We start from the raw sequence: 25306 nt of genomic DNA on the forward strand, positions 1-25306 counted from the left end.
TGCTCTTGACTTTGGGGTCTTTTTAAGAGAGGAGCAGGGAGCCTATTTAATTTTAATGGCTTGATTTATTTATAAATCTTCTATCTTTTGTGGTTCCAATTATCCAAGTGGTACTCGGAATACATTATCGTGGGCAGAAATTCCAGGAGGGGAGGGGGGGTCATGGACCTGGATTCTAGGGTCAGGTCTGCCCCTTTGGGCAAGCCTCTTCACGTCTTTCTGCCTCGGCTTCCTCATCTTCCGCAAGGTTAATATTTAATTTCATGAGTTAATCCTATCCTGTGGGGAGGATGAAAAGATACAGCTTTCAGCACAAGGCCTGGCGCCTAGTAGGCGCTCAGTAGATCTTTGTCAAGGAGTGAATGAGTGAATGAATGAAGCAGTGTAGGCTACGCCCCACGGTGGGTGATGGCCAGTGACGGTCTGATCGCCATCAGCGCTGCCCGACAAACGCAGCACAAGCGCACACCCAGACCTGCGCGCAGCTGCGGTGTTCTAGGGGCCGCATCAAGACAGCAAAAGGCAAACAGGCGAAAGTAAGTGCTTTAAGATTTTCCCCCCCTTTTTTTTAAGTCTTTCTTTTTCCTTTTTTTTAAAGGCCATTTTTTATAAAGTCTTGATTCAATTTGTCTCAATATCACTTCTGTGGGGTTTTTTTTTTTTTTTTTTGGCCATGCAGCATGCAGGATCTTAGCTCCCCAACCAGGGGTCAAACCTTCTTCACCCCTTGTACTGGAAGGCGAAGGCTTAACCACTGGACCGCCAGGGAAATCCTGGCGAAATTAATTTTAACAGTATATTCTATTGAACCCAATACCCAGTGTGTGTGCTAAATCGCTTCAGTCGTGTCTGACTCTGTGCAGCCTTATAGACCACAGCCTGCCAGGCTCCTCTATCCATGGGATTCTCTGGACAAGAATACTGGAGTGGGTTGCTGTGCCCTTCTCCAAGGGATCTTTCCCACCCAGGGAACCAACCCATGTCTCTCATGTCTCCTGCACTGGCAGTCAGATTAGCACCACCTGGGAAGCCCCACTGAACCCAATAGACCCTTTATAAATACTGTCCTTGTAACATGTAATCACTATAAAGTTATTAATGTGGTATTTTATTTTTTAATTTTTTTCACTCCAAGTGTTAGGAATCGGTGTGTACTCTGTACTCTTGGCCCAGCTCAGCCCTCACTCACCTCATTGCAAGGCCCCGGCAGCCACAGGTGACCCGAGGCTCCCCTACTGGGAAGCACAGAGTTAGAGGGTCTCGAGTGGGGGAGTGGCTCTCCTCCCATTCCGCACCTGTCCAGGTCTTCCAGAGGCACCGAGGCAGCACCTGGCCGGGCCCAGGATGGTTCTCCTCACCGGGATGTCCTGTCTCTTGTTTCCTGGCATACACAGCACACCCCACATCCTGCCTTCTGGCGTGTCCCTTCCTTGACATTCAGGTTTCAGGAGCAACCTGCCTGACCATGCCTCCCGCACTGCCTTCCATTCTCGTAGCTTGGCGCCCGAGCCCCCGTCCCCAGACAGCAGTGCCACCTCGGCGTGGAAGCAGCCCCCCAGCAGCCGCCTCTCCTCGCTGTCCTCCCAGACGGAGGTCACCTCGGCCGGGGACCAGCACGACTGTTCCAGGGAGCAGCGGAGCACCAGCGTGGACCAGTCCAGCACGGACCTGGAATCCACTGACGGGATGGAGGGGCTGCCCCTGCCGGACGCCTGCCCCCCAAAGAAAGTGGACGACTTCCCCTTTATCGATGTGAGTTGGTAGCTGGGAGCAGTGCTGAAGACAGTCCTCTATCTCCTTTTTTTTTTTTTTAATGACTCAGGATGTTCTGCACCAGTCTGAGGCTGCAAGGGGGGCCCCAGGGAAATGGAACCAGGTCCCCCTCAAGCCAGCCCCTGCGTTGCTGTGGCTCCCTCCCACTTCCTCTGAGTCTGAGAAATGGGCTGTGTTTGGTGACCACCGGAGGTGCATGCTCTCCTCTTAGGGAGGGCAGATCCTTTATGATTTTCATCTCTCCCTAGCTACCGCCACCCCCGACCAGCCCCCGCACCGGACACCCTCGTGGCTGGTTTGGGAAACAGCTCTGCAGACATCAACACCCTCTTCCCACCCCCGCTGGGGTGTCTGTCACTTACCAGTTCTGGGAAATGAGTCACTGAAATTAGCTCATCATTGCTAACTTAAAAGGCCCCAGGTGACAGAATTTCTCCCAAGTGGACCTGAGAAGAAGAATCCAACTTTCACACCAGGACCTGCGCTGGCCGGGCAAAGGAACGCCCCCTGTAGGAGCAGCTCTCGGCCGTGAGCCTGGCTCAGACGCTGCTGGAACCAGGGCTGTCCGTGCCTGGGCTCCCTGAAGTCTTGCAGCCTCTCTAGGAAGGGGATACTAGTATCATTCCATTTTTACAAATAGGGACACCTCAGCTCAGAGAGGGTAAGTCCCCTGCCTGAGGTCACACAGCTAGGAATTGAACTGACCAGGAGATGAACCCCAAGCTGCCATCTCTCACTATTGTCTCCTGGGGCATCACTGAGCCACAGGTGCCCCACCTCCTTGCTGGGCTCACCAGGGTGGTCTTCTGCACCCCCCCTGCCCCAGCCCTTCCAGCAGGAAAGGGGGTGATCTTGGAAACCATCACTGACCCTCCCCCTGCTTCTGCTCAGAGCATGCTGCTTGAAAACAAATGCCTGGTGCTTAGAAGGTTGCTCCACCAGCTCCCACCTGCCCCCTGAATTACTGTGGGTAGAGGAAGGACCACGTTGAGAATCTCAGCTCATGGATCCTGTGTGGAGTAAGATCTCTGTAAGGATTTAGTTAAGAGTATGTGTTCAGTTATTCATTCAACAAACAAACAAAGGTGTATTGAGCTCCCGTTAATGTCCTGCTCTAGCTCACCTGCTCGGATGATGTCACCAGGGGTGGGGGGCGGTGTTGGCATAATGTGCTAGGCACTGCGTGGGGCACGCCGGGTTCATTTGATTCTTAGAATCAGCCTACGTGGTATCCTTCATCAGGTTCCTAGGAGAATGCGGAAATGCTGGTCCACGTGCCCCCTTAAATGGCATCTTGCGCCTATCAGCGCAGCCACACACCCCTCCCGGGGGTGGTGTCTTCCCTTTATGTGTCCGGAGCTTCATCTTTTCCCTCTTCTTCCCCGCCACCCCCACAGCAAACCTCAGTGCTCGACTCAAGTGCCCTCAAGACCCGGGTGCAGCTCAGCAAGAGGAGCCGCCGCCGGGCTCCCACCGCCCACTCGCTCCGGCGCAGCCGCACCAGCGAGCCGGACGGCAGGTCCGCCTGGGAGGAGGAGGCCGACAGCGCGTGGATGTTCCGGGACTCCACAGGTACGCCCCGTCTCCTCCTCCGTGGGCCGTGCACTGGCTAGCAGGAACGAGTTAGAGTAAACCCTGGGGCCAGCCTTCTGACTTTGAAGACTGCAGGACACCAGAACACAGTAACACCGGAAACCGTGATTTCTCATTACACCCAGCTGGTTAGGAACTAAGTAGGAACACTTTCTGCGGATGCTCTATTAACTGGGGTCCACAGGTTGCAAGGGACTGAGACACAACCTTAGGATTTCAGTGTTTCTGCTTTGATCATCATTGGAGTCACCCTTATCCTCTCTGCGGGTTTCTTGGCTGGCCTTTTCGTCTAGATTCTTGAGTTGAAAGACCAGTTCATTTATTACCAGTCTTTTGGGGTTTCTGATCCATTATTCACGGCTATAGGTTTTCCTCTAAGGGCTTCCTTGTCTGCATTCCATGTCAAAACATAAGCTGGATCTTAAAGAACAGATAAGAATTAGCTAGGGAAAGGTATTCCGGATGAAAATAGCAATGAGATCAAGGGGTCAGAGATGTGGAAAGAACATTCTGTGGGTGTGGCAGGGCTGGGGGATGTCAAGGAGTCTCTCTAAGCAGTTCAGCCTTGCCCAAGCCAGGACTAGCAGGAATCTTTCTGGAAAGGCAGGGCCAGTTCACGGAGAACAGTGTGATTCCTGGCTAGGGAGTTGGACTTGCTCTGTAGACAGACAACTGGAATCTGAGAGCGGTGGCTGCCGTTGACTTCGGTACCCTTTCTTTGCAACAGAGGAGAAATCCCCGAGGAAGGAAGAATCAGACGAGGAGGAGAGGACCCCCAGGGCTGAGAGGACGCCCGTCAGCAGACCTCAGAGGATGCCTGTGTTTCCCGGCGTGGACCCGGCTGCACTGAAGGTACTGGACCTCGCGCCCAGAGCTGCGCGCGCCACAGGCCCGGCTTCTCACCCGCCTCCCTCCCTCCTCGCCTCTCTCCCTCCTCGCCTTGCCGGAGGCAGGGACAGGAACAGGCCCTGCTTACAGGAGGGGGCATAGGCCCTGCTTACAGGAGGGGGCATAGGCCCTGCTTACAGGAGGGGGCATAGGCCCTGCAGAGGCTGTTGGGCTTTTTCTCAAATGAATTCCGGAGTTGGCACTAGGCAGACCTCAGGCAGATCCCACTTTGGAAAGCCGTGTGACTCTGGGCAAGCTCTTCGACCCTTGACCTTTAGGCTACTCCTCTATAAAATACAAAAAGCCAGCCTCCACCTCAGAAACGCGCGTCCTGGAGCTTAAGCCCGGTAGAGTCCAGAGCCCAGTGCACAGGCTGGTGGTGGTGGTGGCGGCCACTTGGCTGGGGCTGTGCCAGTGTTGCCCTTTGGGACAAACGCCATCTGCCACCACCATATCCCCGGTCCCCAAAGGAATTCTGTCTGGGCCCACCCTTCCAAGCCACCCCGTTCCCTCCATGTCCTCCAAAAATGATGGCCTTTTTCTCCCACACATCTGATGGTCAGAAACCCCACTGGTTCACATTCACATGAACGAGGAGCTTAGAAGACCTGGTCCTTGGCCATAGATGAACTCTTGTCTCCATCGCGGGGTTCTCGGGAAACTAGAGGGGTTGGAGGGGCCTGTGATGAGGACACCGCTCGTAGTGGTGATGTGAGTTTCTGAAGGTGGTTTGACCCCGATGGTCACAGGTGGCCTCTTGGACTACAGACCCGGCCTCTGGTTTTTCTTGGCCTCCACGGTCAGGTAGGATGGGGCCCTTCTCCAGGCCAAAGGCAGCTTACAGACTTCACCCCTGTCTTCTCTCCCCAGGCTCAGCTGCACAAGAGGCCAGACAGTCCCAACGAGACCCCTGGCTGGGCCCCTCAGCCCAAGACCCCCAAGTCTCCCTTCCAGCCTGGGGTGCTGGGCAGTCGCGTGCTGCCCTCCAGCATGGAGAAGGATGAGAGGTGAGAGTGTGGCTGACACATAAAAGTTAGGGCTTATTCATGGTACTGTTATTGTCATACAAGAGCCATGATAGAGCAGGGGTTGGCCAGCTGTAGCCCACAGGTCAAATTCAGCCCACCGTCTGTGTTTGTTAATAAAGTTTTATTGGCGCACAGCCATCGTGGAAGGGTTGTGTTTGTTAATAAAGTTTTATTGGCACACAGCCATCATGGAAGGGTTGTCCACAGTTGCCTTCCTGATGCAACTGCCGGCTTGACGCATTGACACAGATGACCTGTAACCTGCAAAGTCAGAGTTACTTACTGTCTACCTTTGTATCTGCCCTTGGTGATAGAGGAAGGCAGAAGAAGGGTTCAGAACCCAGACTTGAGGAAGGGTGTGGGAAAGGCTTCTAAGAGAAGGGATGCCCGAGCTGGGTCATAAGAGACAAAAGAGGTAGCCAAAGTCACTTGCAAAGGCCCAGAGGCCCGGTAGAACTGGGTGCTGTGGGCAGTGCAAGATATTGGAGCACGGAGCGGGCTGTGGGAAGCAGAGGTCAAGAGGGTGAGAGAGGGCAACAAGGCAGAGACAGAGACGGTGCCTCTCTCTCTTTTTTGAAAAGTATTTATTTACTTGGCTACTCCAGGTCTAGTTGTGGCACACGGGATCTCTAGTCCCGGCTTGTGAGCTCTAATTTGTGGCACGTGGGATCTTAGTTCTCCGACCAAGGATCAGACCCTGGCCCCTTGTGTTGGGAGCGCAGAGTCTTAACCACTGGACCACCAGGGAAGTCCCGAGATGGTGCCTCTCTTTTGCCCTGGGGATGCCAGAATCACCCTGGAGTCAGCTAAGGGTGCCAGTGTTTCTCGAGGGCTGGAGAGGCCCCCAGAATAGGGGCCCCCTGGTCCTGAGCCTCCACCAGGAGGCTTGCTTGGGGGGTACTCAGACCCCTTTCTGCCCAGGGGACCTCTTCTTCCTCACAGACCCCCACGCCACCCCCAGCCAAATCACCAATGTCCCCAAGCCCTCCAGGACCGTGGGGTTGGGAGCTCTCTCTCAGACCAACAGAAGTCAGGTCTTGTGTGCACATGTGTTTGATTATAAAAGTCATACACGCTCACTGTAGGAACTGTAGAAAATATAAAATGAATATAAAGCAGGAAAGAAAACCAGCCAAGATCTGACACCACCACCGCCCACCTTCACCACCCACTCAAAGACGACCATGTGAAATCTGGGCTTTTCTCCCTCCGTGGTTTTTAAATGTAGTCAGGATTACAGTGTACACTACACACAGCTTCTTTTCCGGTTACATGTTTCACACGATGGTTCTCCCTTGGCCATCAAAGTCTTCATAAGTGTGATCTGTCTTTCCTTTAAAAACTTTCAAGAGTTTTTGTTTGACTTCATCGTTTTTGTTCAGATGATGTGTTCTCATGACAAGCCATGCTGAGGACAAAGAAAGATACGTAAAGAAGAAAGTAAAAAATAAAACACTCAAAAGTGTTGTCATTCAGACGGTGATGACTCAAGTGTATTCACTTGGGGAAAATGAACTTGTGACCTGAGAGCTTTCTGGATGTGTATTCTTCAATTTTAGAAAAAGCTGTAACAGATTGTACCTCCCCCAAACAATTATTGTTAATTATTCGGTAAACATAAGGCCTATCTAATCTATGTATATCTTACAGGCATTGTACTAGTCAGGGTTCTCCATAGAAACATAGCCCATTAAGATGTATACACTGGAAAAGAGAGAGAAAGAGACAGAAGGATGTATTTTAAGGAACGGGCTTTCATGATTACGGAGGCTGACAAGTTCTGAAATCTGCAGGCCAGGTGGGCGGGCTGGAGACCTGGGGAGGACCCGGTGTCGCAGTTCAAGTCCCAAAGACAGTATCTTTTCTGAGTCCCCCCTTCTTTTGGGGAGGTCCGTCTTCTTCAGTTAAAGCCTTCGGCTGATAGGATGGGGCCCACCCTTGTTATGGAAAGTAATCTGCTTTATTCAGAGACTACTGGTTTAAATACTAACCTCAGTAGACCATTCAGGTATGACCTAAATCAAATCCCTTATGATTATACAGTGGAAGTGAGAAATAGATTTAAGGGCCTAGATCTGATAGATAGAGTGCCTGATGAACTATGGAATGAGGTTCGTGACATTGTACAGCAGACAGGGATCAAGACCATCCCCATGGAAAAGAAATGCAGAAAAGCAAAATGGCTGTCTGGGGAGCCTTACAAATCGCTGTGAAAAGAAGAGAAGCGAAAAGCAAAGGAGAAAAGGAAAGATATAAACATCTGAATGCAGAGTTCCAAAGAATAGCAAGAAGAGATAAGAAAGCCTTCTTCAGCGATCAGTGCAAAGAAATAGAGGAAAACAACAGAATGGGAAAGACTAGAGATCTCGTCAAGAAAATCAGAGATACCAAAGGAACATTTCATGCAAAGATGGGCTCGATAAAGGACAGAAATGGTATGGACCTAACAGAAGCAGAAGATACTAAGAAGAGGTGGCAAGAATACACAGAAGAACTGTACAAAAAAGATCTTCATGACCCAGATAATCACGATGGTGTGATCACTGACCTAGAGCCAGACATCCTGGAATGTGAAGTCAAGTGGGCCTTAGAAAGCATCACTACGAACAAAGCTAGTGGAGGTGATGGAATTCCAGTTGAGCTATTCTAAATCCTGAAAGATGATGCTGTGAAAGTGCTGCACTCAGTATGCCAGCAAATTTGGAAAACTCAGCAGTGGCCACAGGACTGGAAAAGGTCAGTTTTCATTCCAATCCCAAAGAAAGGCAATGCCAAAGAATGCTCAAACTACCGCACAATTGCACTCATCTCACACGCTAGTAAAGTAATGCTCAAAATTCTCCAAGCCAGGCTTCAGCAATACGTGAACCGTGAACTTCCAGATGTTCAAGCTGGTTTTAGAAAAGGCAGAGGAACCAGAGATCAAATTGCCAACATCCGCTGGATCATGGAAAAAGCAAGAGAGTTCCAGAAAAACATCTATTTCTGCTTTATTGACTATGCCAAAGCATTTGACTGTGTGAATCACAATAAACTGTGGAAAATTCTTCAAGAGATGGGAATACCAGACCACCTGATCTGCCTCTTGAGAAATTTGTATGCAGGTCAGGAAGCAACAGTTAGAAGTGGACATGGAACAACAGACTGGTTCCAAATAGGAAAAGGAGTATGTCAAGGCTGTATATTGTCACCCTGCTTATTTAACTTATATGCAGAGTACATCATGAGAAACGCTGGGCTAGAAGAAACACAGGCTGGAGTCAGGATTGCCGGGAGAAATATCAATAACCTCAGATATGCAGATGACACCACCCTTATGGCAGAAAGTGAAGAGGAACTAAAGAACCTCTTGATGAAAGTGAAAGTGGAGAGTGAAAAAGTTGGCTTAAAGCTCAACATTCAGAAAATGAAGATCATGGCATCTGGTCCCATCACTTCATGGGAAATAGATGGGGAAACAGTGGAAACAGTGTCAGACTTTATTTTTCTGGGCTCCAAAATCACTGCAGATGGTGACTGCAGCCATGAAATTAAAAGACGCTTAATCCTTGGAAGGAAAGTTATGACCAACCTAGATAGCATATTAAAAAGCAGAGACATTACTTTGCCAACAAAGGTCTGTCTAGTCAAAGCTATGGTTTTTCCAGTAGTCATGTATGGATGTGAGAGTTGGACTGTGAAGAAGGCTGAGCACCGAAGACTTGATGCTTTTGAACTGTGGTGTTGGAGAAGACTCTTGAGAGTCCCTTGGACTGCAAGGAGATCCAACCAGTCCATTCTGAAGGAGATCAGTCCTGGGTGTTCTTTGGAAGGAATGATGCTAAAGCTGAAACTCCAGTACTTTGGCCACCTCATGCGAAGAGTAGACTCATTGGAAAAGACTGATGCTGGGAGGGATTGGGGGCAAGAGGAGAAGGGGACGACAGAGGATGAGATGGCTGGATGGCATCACTGACTTCGATGGACATGAGTCTGAGTGAACTCCGGGAATTGGTGATGGACAGGGAGGCCTGGCATGCTGCGATTCATGGGGTCGCAAAGAGTCAGATACGACTGAACGACTAATCTGATCTGATCATCTTAAAAAAAAAAAAAATACCTTCACAGAAGCATCTAGTTGACCGAGCAGATGGGTACTGTGCCCTAGCCTAGAATTTTAACCCTCATGAGCATTTGCATGGGTAGAGATGGACGGATGGATGGGTATTTGGGTGACAGATGGATGGAAATAATTTGTGTGAGCATGAGTTTCTGCTGCAGGTGGTTTCATAGAATGGACATACCATGATGTATTGAACGTTCCCCATTTGGGAACTTGGGGGCGCCTTGGTTAGTTCCTGTCTCAATCACACAGACCTGGGCATCTTTGCCTCCCGCCTATGTGGCTCAGCTCCCCCCGACCCTTGCACAGCAGCGGGAGGCCTGGGTCCCACACAGCCCTGCCCACAGGCCCAGCCCTCACTCAGGCTGGCACCTGACTCCCACCGGCTTTGTGGTTTCAGATCGGAGGAGCCCTCTCCCCAGTGGCTGAAGGAGCTGAAATCCAAGAAGAGACAAAGCCTGTATGAGAATCAAGCTTGAGCAGGTATGGGGGGCCCCGGAGTGGGTACTCGGGCAGAGCCTGCAACCCGAGGAGCAGGGAACTTGGGCCGGGAAGCAAAGGCTCGGATGCTTGGAGTGCTGTACCTTGGAAGGAGAAGGGAAGACGTGGATGAGGGTGTCCTGGGTTCCTGGAAAAATGAGGGCGGTGGTCTGCTGCCGCTTGGGGAAAAGCACAGCGCTGGGCGGCCTAGGATGGAAGGGACGGGCGGGACTCGGGTCTCGTGCTGTCGGCCAGCCCTCCTCGCCGGATCTCAGCCCCACTTCATAAAATGACTTCAAAGAGCAGCTTTTTCCACGCTGCCCCCAATTTCTACATTCCTGTACGGTCTGCACGAGGCTTCCCAGGTGTTACCAGTGGTAAAGAACCTGCCTTCCCGTGCAGGGCACTTAAGAGATGCAGATTCAATCCCTGGGTCTGGAAGATCCCCTGGGGGAGAGCACGGCAACCTACTCCAGTATTCTTGCCTGGAGAACCCCATGGACAGAGGAGCTTGGCGGGCTATAGTCCATGGGGTCACTAGAGAGTCAGATACGAAGGAAGCCACTGAACACACACACACGCATGCACATAATAAACTCCAAAAGTGTCTCTGAAGCCGCCTATAAACCCGCGCTCCAGGCTTTGGAGAGGGGGTCAGGGCCTGTGTTCGGTGTTCAGCACTGTGCCCGTGGTATCTCAGTCAAGCCTGCAGCGATCCATTTGAGGGCATCAAAGCTGGCACCCTGACCTGATCCTAAACTGCAGGCTCATTCCATCATATCGGGCTGCCTGCCGCCTTCTTCATCCCACTCCTCAAAAAAAAAACACCAAAGTCGTCTTTCCTGGCCCATGGCTAGTTGGGGTGGCATCTTGGGGAGCACCAGGAAAGCTTTGCAGGCTCGATGCTGGGGAGAAGTGGGGTCTCACGTCCCCCCTGCTGACACCTGTCCTCTCCGAACAGGGGACACCGCCACGTCTAACGAACAAGCCTTAACTGTCCGAACCCGAAGACGAGGTCCCGCTGCTGCCGTCGCTGCCTGCACATGCCTGGTCCCTCTGGCTGGCCGGTCGGTTGTCTGTCGGTCGGGTAGAGAAGGCATCTCAGTGCCCGCCCCCCGCAAGCTCCCCCGATGGATCAGGGAGGAAGGCTCACCCTTCACAAGCCTGTGCACCATCTCCGCAGACAGCGCCTCAGGCTGGGGAAGAGACCGAACGGTCCAGAAATGTCCATGCTGGTGTTTTTGGTTTTGGGGGATTTTTTTTTTTAATGTAAACATGTGCATTTCTACACATTTTTAGACCCCTGCGAAGCTCCAGGAACATGGATATAAAGGCTGGACCGTCTCCCCTGGGTTCTGAATCATGAAAACGCCTCTTGCCCCCCTCACCCCAGGACTGATCTTTTTCAAAAGGACATTTCCAAGGAAGATGAAACCATTCATTTCCTGCTGTAACCAGTGGTCCAGGGCAGTGCCACCGGGTTGAGGGGGGCAGGGTGGTCTCGATTGCTCCTTTGGCGAATTCCTTCTCCCTCTCAAAGCAGTCAGCAGTCCCACCTTTAAGCACCCCCGCCGTGGTTCCTTCAAGTGTGTTTGTCACCGCAGTGGGGCTGTGTGCAGGGCTGGCCTGTGGCCTCGTTCCTCACGCTCTGTGTGCTTCGGAAGGCGATAAAGCAATAATCTCACCAACTTGCTCTGCAATTCAGTACGTATGTGTGTTTCACGCTGCGGAGCAGGAGGAGAGGCGTGCGAGTATCGGATCATCTCAGGTGCTCTTCTCCCCGCCCCCGTCACTGTCACCCTTGTGCACATTTCCCGGTTCCTTCCTGGAGAGCTCTGAGCTCCTGTGGGTGACCTTCGATCCCAAGGCTTCCCAAACCGGCGGCCCCAACGGCAGTGCCTTTCCCTCCCGAGCGTCAGACCTGCCCCTGGAGTCTTTTTCTGCAAAGGCCTTTTCTGACCACGACCTGAGCTGCTGGCGTGGGAGGAGCTGCTCCCCGTTGGCCTCTGGGCGCCGGCGAACGCGGGGTCCTTGTTGTCTGCCCTCACCTCTCCTTTGTACCCACCCTCCCCGCCAGCCCCCCAGTTCTCGCTGACCAGGTGCTTTTTCTAGGTCCCAGTGCAGGAAGGGAGAGTCTTGCCGAAAGCCCGTCTCTGGAGGGGAGTCCCTCCACTCCCCCCAGCCCCCAGTCCAGGGACTCCGGACGGACCTGCTGGATGCTGGGCGACCAAGTATAGCCTTGCTGGCCTCTTCTTGCTTGCCAACTCTAAGCTCGTTCCCAGGGATCTCCAAGACCTCTGGGGTCTCCAGCCACTGTCTACTCTGTCCTCTTTGTGTGTGTGTGTGGAGATTCTCCACACCAGCTTCCTGCACCTCTCAGGCCCAAGGCTCCAGCATACAGCCCAGAGGTGGCCGGCCCACCCGCCACGGCTGGAGTCGCCATAAGCTTTGTGCCGACCTTGCCCGGGAGCCGCCCACCTGAGAGAAGGATGCCTGGGCAGTTCATAGTGCAGCCCGTGATTGCTGAGGGCCGCTGGGCTCAGCTTGCTGAGTCTCTCTTGGAGAAATCCATTCTTCGCAGATGGTCTCAAAACACGCCTCCCTCCCCCCGGCCACCCCCTCCCTCCTTCAGTCTCTGCCGTCTCCCCAGCTCTCCTTGCTCTCTTATCTCCCTTCACCGCCTCTTCCCTCTCTTGGAGGATGGAGATCAATCCTGTTGCTCTGGGTTAAGACCAACACTTGGGCCAGAGAGGGGTTATGGCTCAGCACAGTGGACGGTGACCGAGGTGGGGTGGGGGGCCATCCCCCCCCCGAGTCCTGTTGGTCAGGCTCCGGCCACTGCACGGGCAGCGGTTGCAGCCTGCCGCCCGGCAGCCTTGTGCATCTGTGTCCGGAGGCTTGCTCCTGCTTGACCGTCGTCTGTATTCTCTTCGTCCCTCCAGTTTGCAGTCAGTCCATTCTCTCTGGCCATTTGGGGATTTAATCCTTTCAGGATCCGCGTCAGTTGATTTTTGTATCTTATTTTTTTAAAGACCCAGTTCACCTTTTATTTCAGTTTGGATGTTGTGACTTTCCAGGTCAACAGGTCCCCTTTAAAAGCCACTCCTGTGTGCTTTGACCCTGACCCCTTTTCTTGGCAACAGTCTTTCCGTCTTTCTCAAGGTGGGGAGGCACCTTGGTTCCATCTTAGGCAGCAGGAAGTGACCTGCTGTGTTTGGTCAGCACCCACCAGGCAAAAACGCTGAGTTCTCAGTCAGTCGTGTTTCAGCCCAAGTTTACCCTAGAGGAAAGAAAAAAACCCTTGAAAACGAGACTGACCTGGTTAGACTACCTAACCTCCCACTCCCAGACTGGAAATAAAACTCCATTTAATTCCTTGGTGACGAGGATGGGCAAAGTCCACCCCTTGAAGCTGACTGCAGCAGCCGCATCCCTCCCCCACAGAGTGGACAGTCTCGGTGGGTCAGGAGTCACCAGCTCAACGCAGGACCCCGGGACCTCCGGCTCCGGCCTCAATCCCTACGATGACGTCTCCAGCAACCAATTCTCTGCTGGGAGCCTCTGCGGACAGCCAGCTGGGCCAGTGGGTTCTTTTCCTCCTCCTCTTTCTAAGCGGGGTGAGCCCTTGGCCACGCAGGGCGTTGTATGTATGCTGGTTTCTTGAGTTCTCCTGGAGCCGCCTTTGGAAACCCATCTCCTTTTCAACGGACTGAATAATGCCTTAACCATTCGTCTGCAGTCAAGTCACCCGCCCTCATCGAGCCCTCCTCACCTGGGCCTTTGGTGTTCTTTCAATGACAGTTTTATACCGAATGCATCCAAAATAAGGTGGCTAGATAGGTGATTTTTTAAAGTATAATCTCGCTCTCTCTCCCGGCTTCCCTCTCCCCACCCGCTTTGCACATCAGCATTTTGACAGCTGCTCTTTTGAGAAGTCCATATCACATTCCCCTCTAGTCCATGCCCCTCTTCACGCTCTCTTGCCTAAGGTAACAGATGCCTTTGACCTGTAAAATTCCACGGCGAGGCCTCAAGAGTCAGTGTGGTGGAAAACCCCTCAGTGCCACCTGAGAAACTCCGGAAGAGTTGTGCCCCACCTCCCCAGTGTTTAGGATGTTGCGGGCTTTGAGCGACGCAGCCACGACAACCTCCAGTTGCCTGGGATTCGGGGAAAGGACAGTCAGATGGGGAGGTATTGCAGGGGACCAGCCAGGCCGCATGCATTCAGCGCTTCTTCCGTGCTTCCCAGGAAGAAGTGAGGCCAGCTCTGGGTATTGGAATAGACGTGGGCCCGAGGCCCTAGGCCCTCAGCCTCAGAGGCTGTGCAGGTGATTTGGAAAACCCCGGGGCATGGTTTCCCCGAAGGAGAGCTCAGCTGCCCTCGCCCGGTGCTGCTAACTGCCTTGTCCATTTATGTTTCGCTTCGTGATGCCCACAGACTGCCCAGGAGCCAGGCATGATTACAGTGTTAAAGCCCCACAGACGTGTGGTCGGATCTTCTCCAAAGTGAAACGCTGGCGTCCAGGTGACTCCTGCGTGGAAGACGGCATCCCACCCAAGGAGAGGGCTCTCCAGGCATCCTCCCTCCTCCTCCTCCCCCACGCCTGTGGTCCTTCCCACACCCCGCTGCCCCTTAGGACAGGAAGCCGGACGACGGCGGCCTCTGTGCGAACCAGCATTGCAGGGTGAGGTCTGTGGGGAAGGGGGAGGAAGGCTCTTTCTGCTGGGAATTGCCCCTCCCTCCTGTTTCAGCTGTGGCGTTGCTACAGTCAGACTGTGCCTTTCCTCTTTTGACCTGTGTTGAAACAGGAAAGTGAGAGAAAAAGAAATCATCATGATGCCATGATGGAGGGACCCACTCCACATCTGGATGGGGGTCCACCCCGGGCTCGCCCCCTTAGGGAGTGGTGGATCTGAGTCCCGTGCTGAGAGCCGCCAGGTGCCACAGTGTTGGGATTCTGGGCAAGGCGAGGGTCCCGAAACGCAGAACCACGTAGAAAGCCAGTAGGCACACACGTGCTGCGTCTCGGCCAGTCTCTGTCTCCTTTGCCCCCCGCCCCCATCACCCCTCTAGAGATCTCTTTCTTTGTCTGGGTTGGCTTCTGCAGGGAGGGGAGGGCCAGAAAGGTTCTTGGAAAGTCAGCCTTAGATTTCTGGCAAGGTCACGCCTCAGCCCCTCCCCATCGTCCTCTCCGAATCCCCTTGTCACCCTCACGCCTGGCACCACACCGTCTCATGAATCAGCCTGGCACTTTCTTAACCATCTCTGGTGGCGTCGTGCCTGCTTAAGAAAAATATATGTATAGTGCCAGTTGTGTGAAAGAATGATCTCGTTCCACACCGCCTTATAGATCCTGTAAATACGGGGCTCGTAAAAGTCATCTATTGTGTTCGGGAAGATATTTTGTACTGCGTTGTTTCTTAAGTCATATCAGTATGCTCCAAGCCCATACTTCTCCTGTGACTACGATCCCTAGAATGCTCTGTAAGATGGGGGGCAGTGGAGATATATATATACCTACACCATTGTATTTTCCTGACCTTTCTCCTGGGTCCCTTCCTCCAATATCTGAGTCATGATCAAAAAGGAACCCGAGTCCTGCATGCGGGGAAGTTGGAGTGTCCTGCCAGCTGGTGTCCTCGTGGTTGCCTTACAAATTCACGGGCTTCAGGAGGTTTGGACAGAAGGCGGTCGACCGGCACTTTATTCAATCCCAGAAAGGACCTCTCTAATCATGTGACTGAGAATTCATCCAGAAAAAAAAATAAAAAAAACTATATTTTTAACGTCAAAACCAACGGGGCTTCCCGGACCTCTCAGAGTATCGGATGTCTACAAGTGCTTTTCTATTTTGTAACTGTAAAGAGATTTCATACGCACAGCAGAGCAGTTGGGAGTCTGGTCGACTGCCCTAAAACACAATGACCTTTTGCATGTACAAAGATGTCACATTCAGACTCTGGAAACAGCAAATAAAGCTTTGACGCGAGCTGCCCTGGAGACCTCAGCGTGTCGGTGTGTGAATGAATGGACTCCCCCACGCATGCATGCCTGTCCCCAGCTGAGTCAGTCCCTCCACCGTGCTGAGGGGGGCCAGTCTGGGGGGCCCGGCTGCGGGAGAGCGCAGCAGGGGTCCTGGGAACGGGGGCCCGATGGAGACAGAGCCAGATCTCCACTCAGCGTGGGCTTGAATCCCCAACTCTGCTTCCTCCTGGCTGTGGGGTATCTCTGGACCCCCACGCTCCTCCAGAATAGAGGTGGTGAGAGTGACATGAGCTGGCAGAAGTTAAAGGCAGTGGCCCCGGGTGGACTCAGCCCGTCTGCACAACATCTGGCAAGATGACAGGGGGTGTCTTTTAAATCATCGCAAGGAGGGAAGGGCGTGCTCCTGGCATGTAGCGAGAGGAGGCCAGGGATGCTGATCAACATCCCCCACTGCGCAGGACAGCCCTCCTGCCCCGTCATAAAGAATAATCCAGCCCCGCTTGGCAACAGCGCCAAGACCGAGAACTCGAGGTTAAAGACGTGTGGCGTGCGAGATCTGGGCATCTGGGTCTTCAGGACCCTAAAGGAGCTGATGGCAGGGGGGTGGTCAGGGGGAATCAGGCCTGCTGGGCCGTCCCCACCTCTTGCCCCCTGATGTCCCCGGCGGGTGCCGGCTGCATCTCAGGTTAAGAGGCTGAGACCAGCTCTGCTCTCTACGAGCGCCAGAAGGAAGCAGCCCCTTGGGCTGAACTGTCAGCAGTGGGCAGGATCCTCAGTGATTAAGAAAGTGAGGCTGCCCTGTTTTGCTCCCGTGGCTCGAGGAGAGAGAAGCTTCTCCACTGGCAGATGAGGAGAGTGTGGCTGTGACCTTCATTCACTCCCCCAAGGTCACACAGATCCACCGGGTTCCAGACACCCGGGTCCCCGCTGTCACCCACCTCTCCGGGGATGCTGGGGTTTATGCTGACTGGAGGGTTTTGGCCAAAAACAAGCAACAGCTAAAGAAAACCCTCAGCTTAACAATTCACTCCTTTGCCCGTCATTTATTGCTTCAGTAACCACTGAATACAAGTTCCTCTCTTCTAAGAGTAGAGCGCTCCTCTGAAATCTTTGTTAAGCTGCAGTGGCATACATTGAAACAGTGGTTACCCGTGGACACAGCCTACTCACAGATGCACAAAAGAAATGGAGATAAAGAGCAGACACTCGCAGACAGGGGTCAAAGCCATGGCGGCCTGACGCTGTGATGCTGCGTGTAATTCCCACGGAAGGCACTTGGTGGCGCCAGTCGCTGCTTGGGGCTCACCCTGCTTCTATAACGGCTTGTTATAAAATAAAGGCTGAATGCAACTGTTGCTTTTCGCCTTTTTTCATACAAGCAAAAGTCCTCTAGATTTCTTTCTGTTAGAGAAAACGGGTACTAATGTAGGTCTTTCATAAAAGCAAAGTGGCTTGAGGCAAACTTTTGAAAACAGGAAATTCTGTGGCTGTCACAGGTGAAATTATACTTTGTTAGACATGCACACAAAATGCATGGATCTAATTTTTTGGTCATAAATAAAGTGACTGTCATGATCGTCTTTATCCCTATTGAGGCTGAGAGCTGGACCCTGGAGCAGGCCAGCCCCTCCGCCTCCTGTCTGCTGTGTGACCCTGGGTAAGTGACTTCACCTCTCTGAACTGTCTTCCCCTCTATAGAGTGGCGATCACAATTCCTCCCCTCCAGGGAGCTGCATGAGGACTGAACACGCTCACGAAGCTGGCCCAGTGCCTTGCACATAGTAGGTCTCCTGTACATGATCACTGTCGTCCATAGATGCCTTCTCTATGAAGAAAAGGCATCTTTGTTGGGTCTGTTACCATGTCTTGTGGAAATGTGTGGATGGATTTACACCCACCTTGGAGGGGATGTTCAGGGTGATCGGACTTAAATTTTAGGCCCCATGGCACAGGGGAAAATTGAGAAATTCTAGGGCTTGGCGCTTTAAGAACTGGAGCCATTCTGAGGGTGTCACACACCCCAAAAAGAAGATGCTGGCACTGAGAAGCCAGAGCAAGGAAGTTGGGGGCACTAACAGCTTGGTGCTGCGGGGCTCCCTGGGAGGCTGACACGGTCCACCTGCCCCCAGGAAGTCATCAGAGACCACGGCTGAGGATACAGGCACGGGGGCCTCCCCGGGCCTGCTATTGAGGTGAAGTGGCGTGCACGGAATTGGATGGACAGGGCGCTGCCTCAGCAAGCCGGGATGTGCTGGGCTGTCAGAAAGCACCCATAAATAGGGCAGTCCCAGTGGCAGCGGACTGAGTCTGCAGACGGCGCCGGCCCCCTCCTCACGGCAACGGCAACAGGTGCACTCTGGGGGTGCGGGGACAGGGAGGCCGGCCCAGACCTGGGCAGCATCCAGGGGAGGAGGCGTGCATGGCTGGCCCCCCGCACCAGCCGGGGATCCACGTGAGGGCTGGAGCTGGAGGGAGGACTCAGGACGGCCCCCGAGCCAGCCGGTGTCTGACGGGGTGGGCAGGGTTGAGCCCTGGGGTGTGAGCTTAGGGCACGGGCCTGCAGAGACTGAGCACCACTGAGGAAGGGGAGTGGATAAAGTGGGGGGCTGGCACCTCTGCTGAGAGACCTCTCTGACCTGGCCCCATTTCCAGGGCCTGCTTTTTGATGAGGCTGGACACAGGGAGGCAGACAGCATCGCTGGGCCTGTGTCCTGAGTATAAGGGCCATGCAGCCCGCCCGCTCCCAGGAATGTAGCATGTGGCTGTGGTGCCTTCCGGGCCTTGGCGGGGGGCATCTGAAATGGGCATGTGTGTGTCCCAGAGAGAGAAGCTGGAGGCTGTTTTTGTGCACCAGGTGGAAATTGACCATGTACAGTAACCATGGGAGCGTGTGTGTGTGTGTGTGTGTGTGTACTCATGGGTGTGTTTATAAACAGGAGAACAGTCCTGACATTAGGCAGACCCTTCCACATAAGAATTCAGGTCCAGCGGGGTGTGGCACCATCCCTAGGGATGAAGGGGTGCCGTCTGTCTGTCTGTGTCTCTTTAAGTGGCTGCTATACGGTGAGTGCTCTGTAAACGCACGTGGGATGAAAACAAGCTGACCGGGTGTCCCAGGGCCTGCTCTCCAGCATCTTGCTTTCTCTAGACATCTGTCCATCTGTTTCCCACTAGTCCCTGGTCTCCTGTTCCTCTCAATCACCCAGCCCAGGGCAAAGGACCGACTCGGTTCTCTTGGACTCTTTGGCAAACGAAGGAATCGGTGAATGGAAGCCTACTGCCTGGGGGCGGAGGTGGGAGTGATCCTAGCAGAGGAGGCTCCCCGAGGCCCGTCCCCCACCCCTGAGCAGAGTCTGGGGGTGTAGTGTTCCCCCAAAGCTCCGGGGGAGGGGGAAGGGCACGGGCTTTGGAGCCCCATCCCAGCCCCGCCTCCCTGGCTGTAGGGATTTCCGCCTGTAAAATGGGTATCCGCCTCCCCCTGACTGTCCCAGGCCCTGTGGGCCACAGCAGATCCTTGGTGGGATGTTTGCTAAATGACCGAAGGTTGGTTGTGAGCACTGACCACATCCCACGTCTCAGAGGCGGCCGAGTTCTGGAGCTTATCCTTGACTCCAGGCACGTGGGTTCCCCCCAAGCACACCTGGTGACTGTTTGTTTTGATCGAAGCCACAGGGGTTCCCGCGGAGATGGCAGAGCAGCACAGCACACCAGAGCAGGCTGCGGCCGGCAAGAGCCATGGCGGCCTCGGGGGCGGCTACAAGGTACGGGCGTCAGGGGAGGGGTCCCGGGGGGCCCTGGACCCAGGGCTGCCTGTGGTCCTCGGGGCCAGCCTCCCGGCCAGGCAGCCTCTCTCCAGAAAGCAGCAGCAGCCCTTCCTGCCAGCCAGGAGCAAGAGGGCATCTCCCTTCTCTGCCTACTCTTGCCTCTTCTGTGTCCTCGTCTGCACGGGGGACCTGGTCACACCCACGCTGCCAGTGTCTACAGGGCTTTCAGGAGACACGGGCGCTGATCCTCCTGCCTTAGCTCAATCCAGTCCCTGGGCCTCCCTGGACCTCAGCAGCTCCACCTTTAACCTGGGGACGGCACCCACGCTTCTCAGGGAGGTCAAACTCCGGTGCCATTACCACGGCTGGCAAACGGAGAAATCTGAGAGCTGGCGTTTGTGGGCTCTCTCTGCCCTTTCTAAGCTATCCCGGGGCTTTAAGGTGGGGTCCCAGGATGGATTGACTAAGGAAATAAGTGGGGTCTTTGACCAGACGGGGGGTACCGGGAGGGCAAGAGCAGCACAGAGGCTTGCCTGGCTCTGCACCTGATTCGTGGTGAATCAGCCTTGCCCTGTGGGCCCCCAGCTATCCCCCCACCAGAGAAGGGGGCATCACTGCCAGTCCTTCCTGGCTCCTTTTGGCATCTGTGGGCTTTCCTCCGGCCGCAGCAGTGCTTATGAGAGAAGCGCCAGCGGGCTTACTGAATCCAGTACCCCCACTTAACCTGCTGTGCAGCCCAGGACCCTTTCTGAGCGCCCCCTTGACCCTATGTAAAAGGACCGGAGCCGATGTTCCCCAGGGACCTGCTACAGAGACAGTTAGTGCTTCTAAGAGGGTGAAGGAGGCAAAACCCACCTCTGCCTTGGCAGCCCCTTGCTTGTGGGCACAGGGCCAGGTGAAGTTTAGCTAGTGCAAACTGTAGTTTTATTTGTGCTGCCCAGGGCTTTCAAAACAGAGACATCTCACATTAAGGCAATGACAGATTTCGGCTTCTCTGGAAAAGCGTAGAAGGGGGCCCAGAGCCCCTCCTGACCACAGCAGCTTCGTTTCCCTAGAGTCCTCCCTCCAGTCATTTCGGACATTTCGCTTTACCAAGCGCTGCCCTGTTTATGGCCAGACACCCAGTTTGCAGGCCCCTGGATTAACGGGGTTCCTGAAGGCGTTGCCCTCTGTGGCCACCAGGGGGCAGGGCAAGCCCGCGGCGCCGCTGGCTTCAGGCCGGTTCCAGGCAGAGCTGATGGAGCAGGAGTGGTACCTGCCTCCAAGGCCCTCCGGGGCAGGACACGGGCTGGGCTTGGGAACCCGGCCCCGATGCGATGCTGAGGAGGCTGCGCTTCTAGGTGATCGTGTACGAAATGGAGAACTTCCAGGGCAAGCGGTGCGAGCTCACAGCCGAGTGCCCCAACCTGACTGAAAGCCTGCTGGAGAAGGTGGGCTCCATCCAGGTGGAGTCCGGCCCGTGAGTACCGGACCCCCAGCCCTCCTCCCAACCCTGAGCCCCCTGGGAGTCGGGAGGGCCAGGAGCAAGCTCTCAGTCTGCTGTGGGGCCTTAGGCAACTCCCTCCCCATATCTGGCCTCAGTCTTCCCACCTGTAAATGGGAGCATTGAACAGTGATTCTCTTGGACTCCTTCCAGCTCTCCATCTCTGGGGTCAATAGCAGAGCACTGTGCAGAGAGAACAGAGGAAGACACGCACCTGGCTCAGTGCCCAGCTAGTGGAGTCTAATACTTATGACTTTAATAACAATGATAACGTCTAAATTCTAATGTGCTTGATATCCTGGAATGGCTCAGTGATAAAGACTCTGCCTGCCAATGCAGGAGACTCAGGTTCGATCCCTGGGTTGGGAAGATCCCCTGGAGAAGGAAATGGCAACTATTATTCTTCCTGGGAAATCCCATGGACAGAGGAGCCTGGCAGGCTACAGTCTATAGGGTTGCAAAGAGTCAGGCACAACTTAGTGACTAAACAACAGCAACAATACCCCTAAATCCTCACGATTGCCCACTTGACAGATAAGGAAACTGAGGCCAAAGTGGTTGACTGTTCTGTCCACATCCACCCAGTAAGCAGGAGTCCCCAGCTGGACCCCGAATTATTCAGATGGAAAGTCCAGGCTGTAGTACTAACCGCTTGGGTGAGGTGCTTCACCCTTTGGGCCTCTGTTTTCTCATCTGTCAAATGGGGATAATCAGCGTATGCAGTTCAGAGTTTTTGTGAAAATGGACAGAGAGATGTACTAAATGACAATGTAATTGTAATAATAAGAATAACAATCTAATGGAATTAGAGGAGGAGGGGGGGAATAAGCAAAGGAGAAAGAGGAGGAGTTGTCGATGGAACCCTTACTGCGTGCCAGCCCTTGTGCCGAAAAGGTTTCTGAGCAGCCTACACAGAGGCTGCGCCTAAAACTGATTTCCATACTCTTTCCCAGGCTGGTTTTCTGGCTCAGAGTCTCAGCTCCTGGTAAGTTCTAGTAAGTCCCTCAATACTAGGACTATGGTCGGAGGAAAGGGGCAGCGTCAAAGGTCAGCAGCTGTCGGGCACGATCCCCCTCCCTAGACGTGGGTCCTCCCCACCCCCAGGGCAGCAGAGATGAGTGACCCAGCCCTCCTTCCTCCTGCAGGTGGCTGGCGTTTGAGCGCAGGGCCTTCCGTGGGGAGCAGTACGTCCTGGAGAAGGGGGACTACCCTCGCTGGGACGCCTGGTCCAACAGTCACCACAGCGACAGCCTCCTGTCCCTCCGGCCCCTGCACATTGTGAGTCCAGCCCCTGGAAGCCGGACATGCCGGGCGCTCCTGGCAGGCTCCTTTCACGAGCTCAGCCAAGGGCTCGGCTGGCATGGACCTGGCCCGGGGAGAGCCCTCGTTATTTCTGATCTGAGTGGTTTTGGGGGGACAAGACATGGGCTACCGAATGGGCGTTGGGCTGCAGGTCAGGAGGCCGGATTCATATCTCGCATTAGCCAGCAGGTCACTGGCATGTCCCTCTGTGGCCTTATTAAAATCGGGAGCCACGTGGTCCAGTGGAACCCATACAGCCCAGTAAATAGCTTCAGAAAGTAACTGCAAATCAGCTCAAGTTCTTCCTGTGTTTCTCCAACACCTGAAAGAGACCCGGCACCTAGTGGCTCTTCCCTCCCACCTGCTGACTCAGGCCAGTGGCTAGTCTTGCCCTTCCTCCTTCTCACAATGACTGATGCTCCTTGGAGGGGGGATGGGAGGAGAAAGGCCAGGTAGACCGACTCCAAATCTGCGTTCATAAGTCGGGAATGTTTCTACATGACTGATTCTGGTCTCCTGCCACCTTCTTTGTGCCTCAGTGTCCCTATCTGCTAAATAACAAGGTGTAACCAGACCTGAAAGCCCCCGCTCTCGGTTTCATGGCTCTCTGGCTCTGGAAGTCCTAAGGAGACCAGCTCTGGGGGTGGGCGTTACTCTGTGGTGCCTTGAGCCTTTGCCGGAGCCTCCTGGGCCCTCTGTCCTGGGCATAGGAGCAGCCGGTTCATCCCGTGGTCTTGCCCCCAGGATGGCCCGGATCACAAACTGCATCTCTTTGAGAACCCAGCTTTCGGCGGCCGCAAGATGGAGATAGTGGACGATGATGTGCCCAGCCTCTGGGCTCACGGCTTCCAGGACCGTGTGGCGAGCGTCCGGGCCATCAACGGGACGTAAGGGACCCGGCCCCACCCTTGCCCTACCCTGTCCTCTAGTTCCCATGCCTCAGGCTCCAAACAGAATCTCTGTTCACAGTTTCCTACATAGCTGGTGTTTCTGGCTCCCCCCAGGTCTGGAGGTGCTTCATTCGAGTCAGGGCCCCTACACCAGCCTTGCTCAAAGTCCCCATGATTTGAATGTCCACCTGCTTGCATTCCTGTACCATTGGATTTCCAGGAAGCCTCGACTTAGAGACAGTTTGGTTTTTTTTTTAACCAAGTGAAATCTGCACCCCTTAACTTGTCTGCATCAGTCTTCACTCCTTTTCTGAACTCCCCTAGACCTTGGAGTTCAGATTTGTTTTTCCCCTTTCCACAGTCTTTGTCCTTCTCACCAGGAGACCCAGCATGTGTGTAGGGGTGGCCCGAGTGGTACATAGGAGAACAGGCTCTTCTCCTCCCTCCTTCGAGGCTTAATATCTCTGTTAATGCAATCTTAGGGTCGCTCTCCCTTTGTCTAGGCAACTACACCTCACTTGTGGGCTTGTAACCTGGGGTTGGGCCTTGAGAGCTGCCACCTCTACCTGATAATACTGTATTCAACAACTTTTCACTGAGCATCTGCTGTGTGTAGGGTACGGGGGCAATAAGAACTACACAACTCCCATAATTCATCCCTTGGTAATTTCACAGTTTAATAGGGAAACAGACAAGGAAACAGCTATTCACAATTCATAGTGATCAGAACTGTGATGGGGGACATGCAGGGGCTCTGGGGACCCTGATGAGGTACTTGGTTTAGCCTGGGGCAATCAGGAAGGGCTTTCTTGAGGAGATGTCCAAATTGATATGTAAATGTTGCTATGAAAGAGGGGGTGAAATGAGGATGAGGCAAGAAACAGCATTCCAGGCAGAAGGAACAGCAGGTGTAAAGGCTCAGAGATATGCGGGTTCAGAGAGAGGCTGAGACAGGCTGGAGTGTGGGGTATGAAGGAGGAATGAGAGGTAAGGCTAGAGTCTCTTGTGAGCAGGGCTAGGAGTTTGAATTCATCTCCAGGGCACTGGGAAGCCAAGGAAGGATTCGGGCAGGTGAAGAGCAGGCTCAGGGGCTGGTTTTCAAAGACTAGGTCTGGCTGGGAGGCTAGAGCCCAGAGGCTTCTCACGCTGACCTCGCCTCCCTGCAGGTGGGTTGGCTACGAGTTCCCGGGCTACCGCGGGCGCCAGTACGTGTTCGAGCGGGGCGAGTACCGCCACTGGAACGAGTGGGACGCGAACCAGCCGCAGCTGCAGTCCGTGCGCCGCATCCGCGACCAGAAGTGGCACAAGCGAGGCGTGTTCCTCAGCAGCTGAAGGGCGCCCAGGCCCCAGTGGCCCAGGCCCGCCCCGGGGGGCAGCAAAGGCAAGAAGAGGAGGCTCCAGGGCCGGGGTGAGGGCCTGCCAGGCCACCCTTCCCCCCAATCTGCTCAATAAAGCCTGGGGCCGGCCCCCCACCTGCCATGCTTCTACGCGTCACTGCTTGAGGGGCGGGCCCCGGGGTGGAGCCGGGGAGGGGCAGGGCGAGGGAGGCTGCGGCGGGAAGGTTCTGAGAGCCCTAAGGGGGCACTCCATGCCCCCGGTTCTCATCAGGCGAGCCCTGATCATGTGTCTGTCCGCCTGTGTCTCCATCTGGCAGTCTGTCCATCCATCCATCCTTCTAGTCTTCCTTCCGTATTTCTATGTTTTCTTCTGTCCATTGGTTTATCCATCCTTCCTTCTACCCACTCATCTTTCTTTCCGTTCCTGCAGTTCTTCTTCCCTCCGTCCTTCCATCCGCTATTCATTCATCCATCCACCCCTCCCTCCATTCATCTATCCATGCATCCACCCTTGCGGCCACCCTCTCACCCATTAATCCATCCATCCTTCTTGCCCATCCACCTGTCCATCATCCCCCCTCCATCTCTCTGTCTGTCTCTGTTTTCTTTAACATATTCGACAAGTGCCAGGCCCTGTTCAAGGCCTGAGGTCACAGCAGAGAACTGAACAAAAGTCCCGC

At 54.1% G+C, this 25306-nt stretch overlaps 2 protein-coding genes across 4 annotated transcripts in view; both read left to right on the forward strand.

The window, feature by feature from the left end:
- Nucleotides 1–15865, forward strand: part of KIAA1671 (KIAA1671 ortholog) — a 185731-nt gene extending 169866 nt beyond the window's left edge. For all 3 annotated transcript variants that reach the window (XM_055550861.1, XM_055550863.1, XM_055550862.1), the window contains 6 exons: nt 1497–1752; nt 3171–3345; nt 4094–4218; nt 5125–5261; nt 9785–9867; nt 10826–15865. In XM_055550861.1, the coding sequence (XP_055406836.1) occupies nt 1497–1752; nt 3171–3345; nt 4094–4218; nt 5125–5261; nt 9785–9863 (772 nt within the window). In that variant the 3' untranslated portion in view covers nt 9864–9867; nt 10826–15865. The remainder of the gene's footprint in view (nt 1–1496; nt 1753–3170; nt 3346–4093; nt 4219–5124; nt 5262–9784; nt 9868–10825) is intronic.
- A 3617-nt stretch (nt 15866–19482) lies between these two features.
- On the forward strand, nt 19483–24751 carry CRYBB3 (crystallin beta B3). Its single transcript, XM_055550580.1, has 5 exons — nt 19483–19611; nt 20955–21073; nt 22243–22375; nt 23144–23286; nt 24456–24751. The coding sequence occupies exons 1-5, from the start codon at nt 19537–19539 to the stop codon at nt 24619–24621; spliced, it is 636 nt and encodes a 211-aa protein (XP_055406555.1). The 5' UTR covers nt 19483–19536; the 3' UTR covers nt 24622–24751.
- The last annotated feature ends 555 nt before the right edge of the window (nt 24752–25306 follow it).

Source organism: Bubalus kerabau, chromosome 16 (genome assembly GCF_029407905.1).
Source record: "Bubalus kerabau isolate K-KA32 ecotype Philippines breed swamp buffalo chromosome 16, PCC_UOA_SB_1v2, whole genome shotgun sequence".
NCBI classification, from domain to species: domain Eukaryota; kingdom Metazoa; phylum Chordata; class Mammalia; order Artiodactyla; family Bovidae; genus Bubalus; species Bubalus kerabau.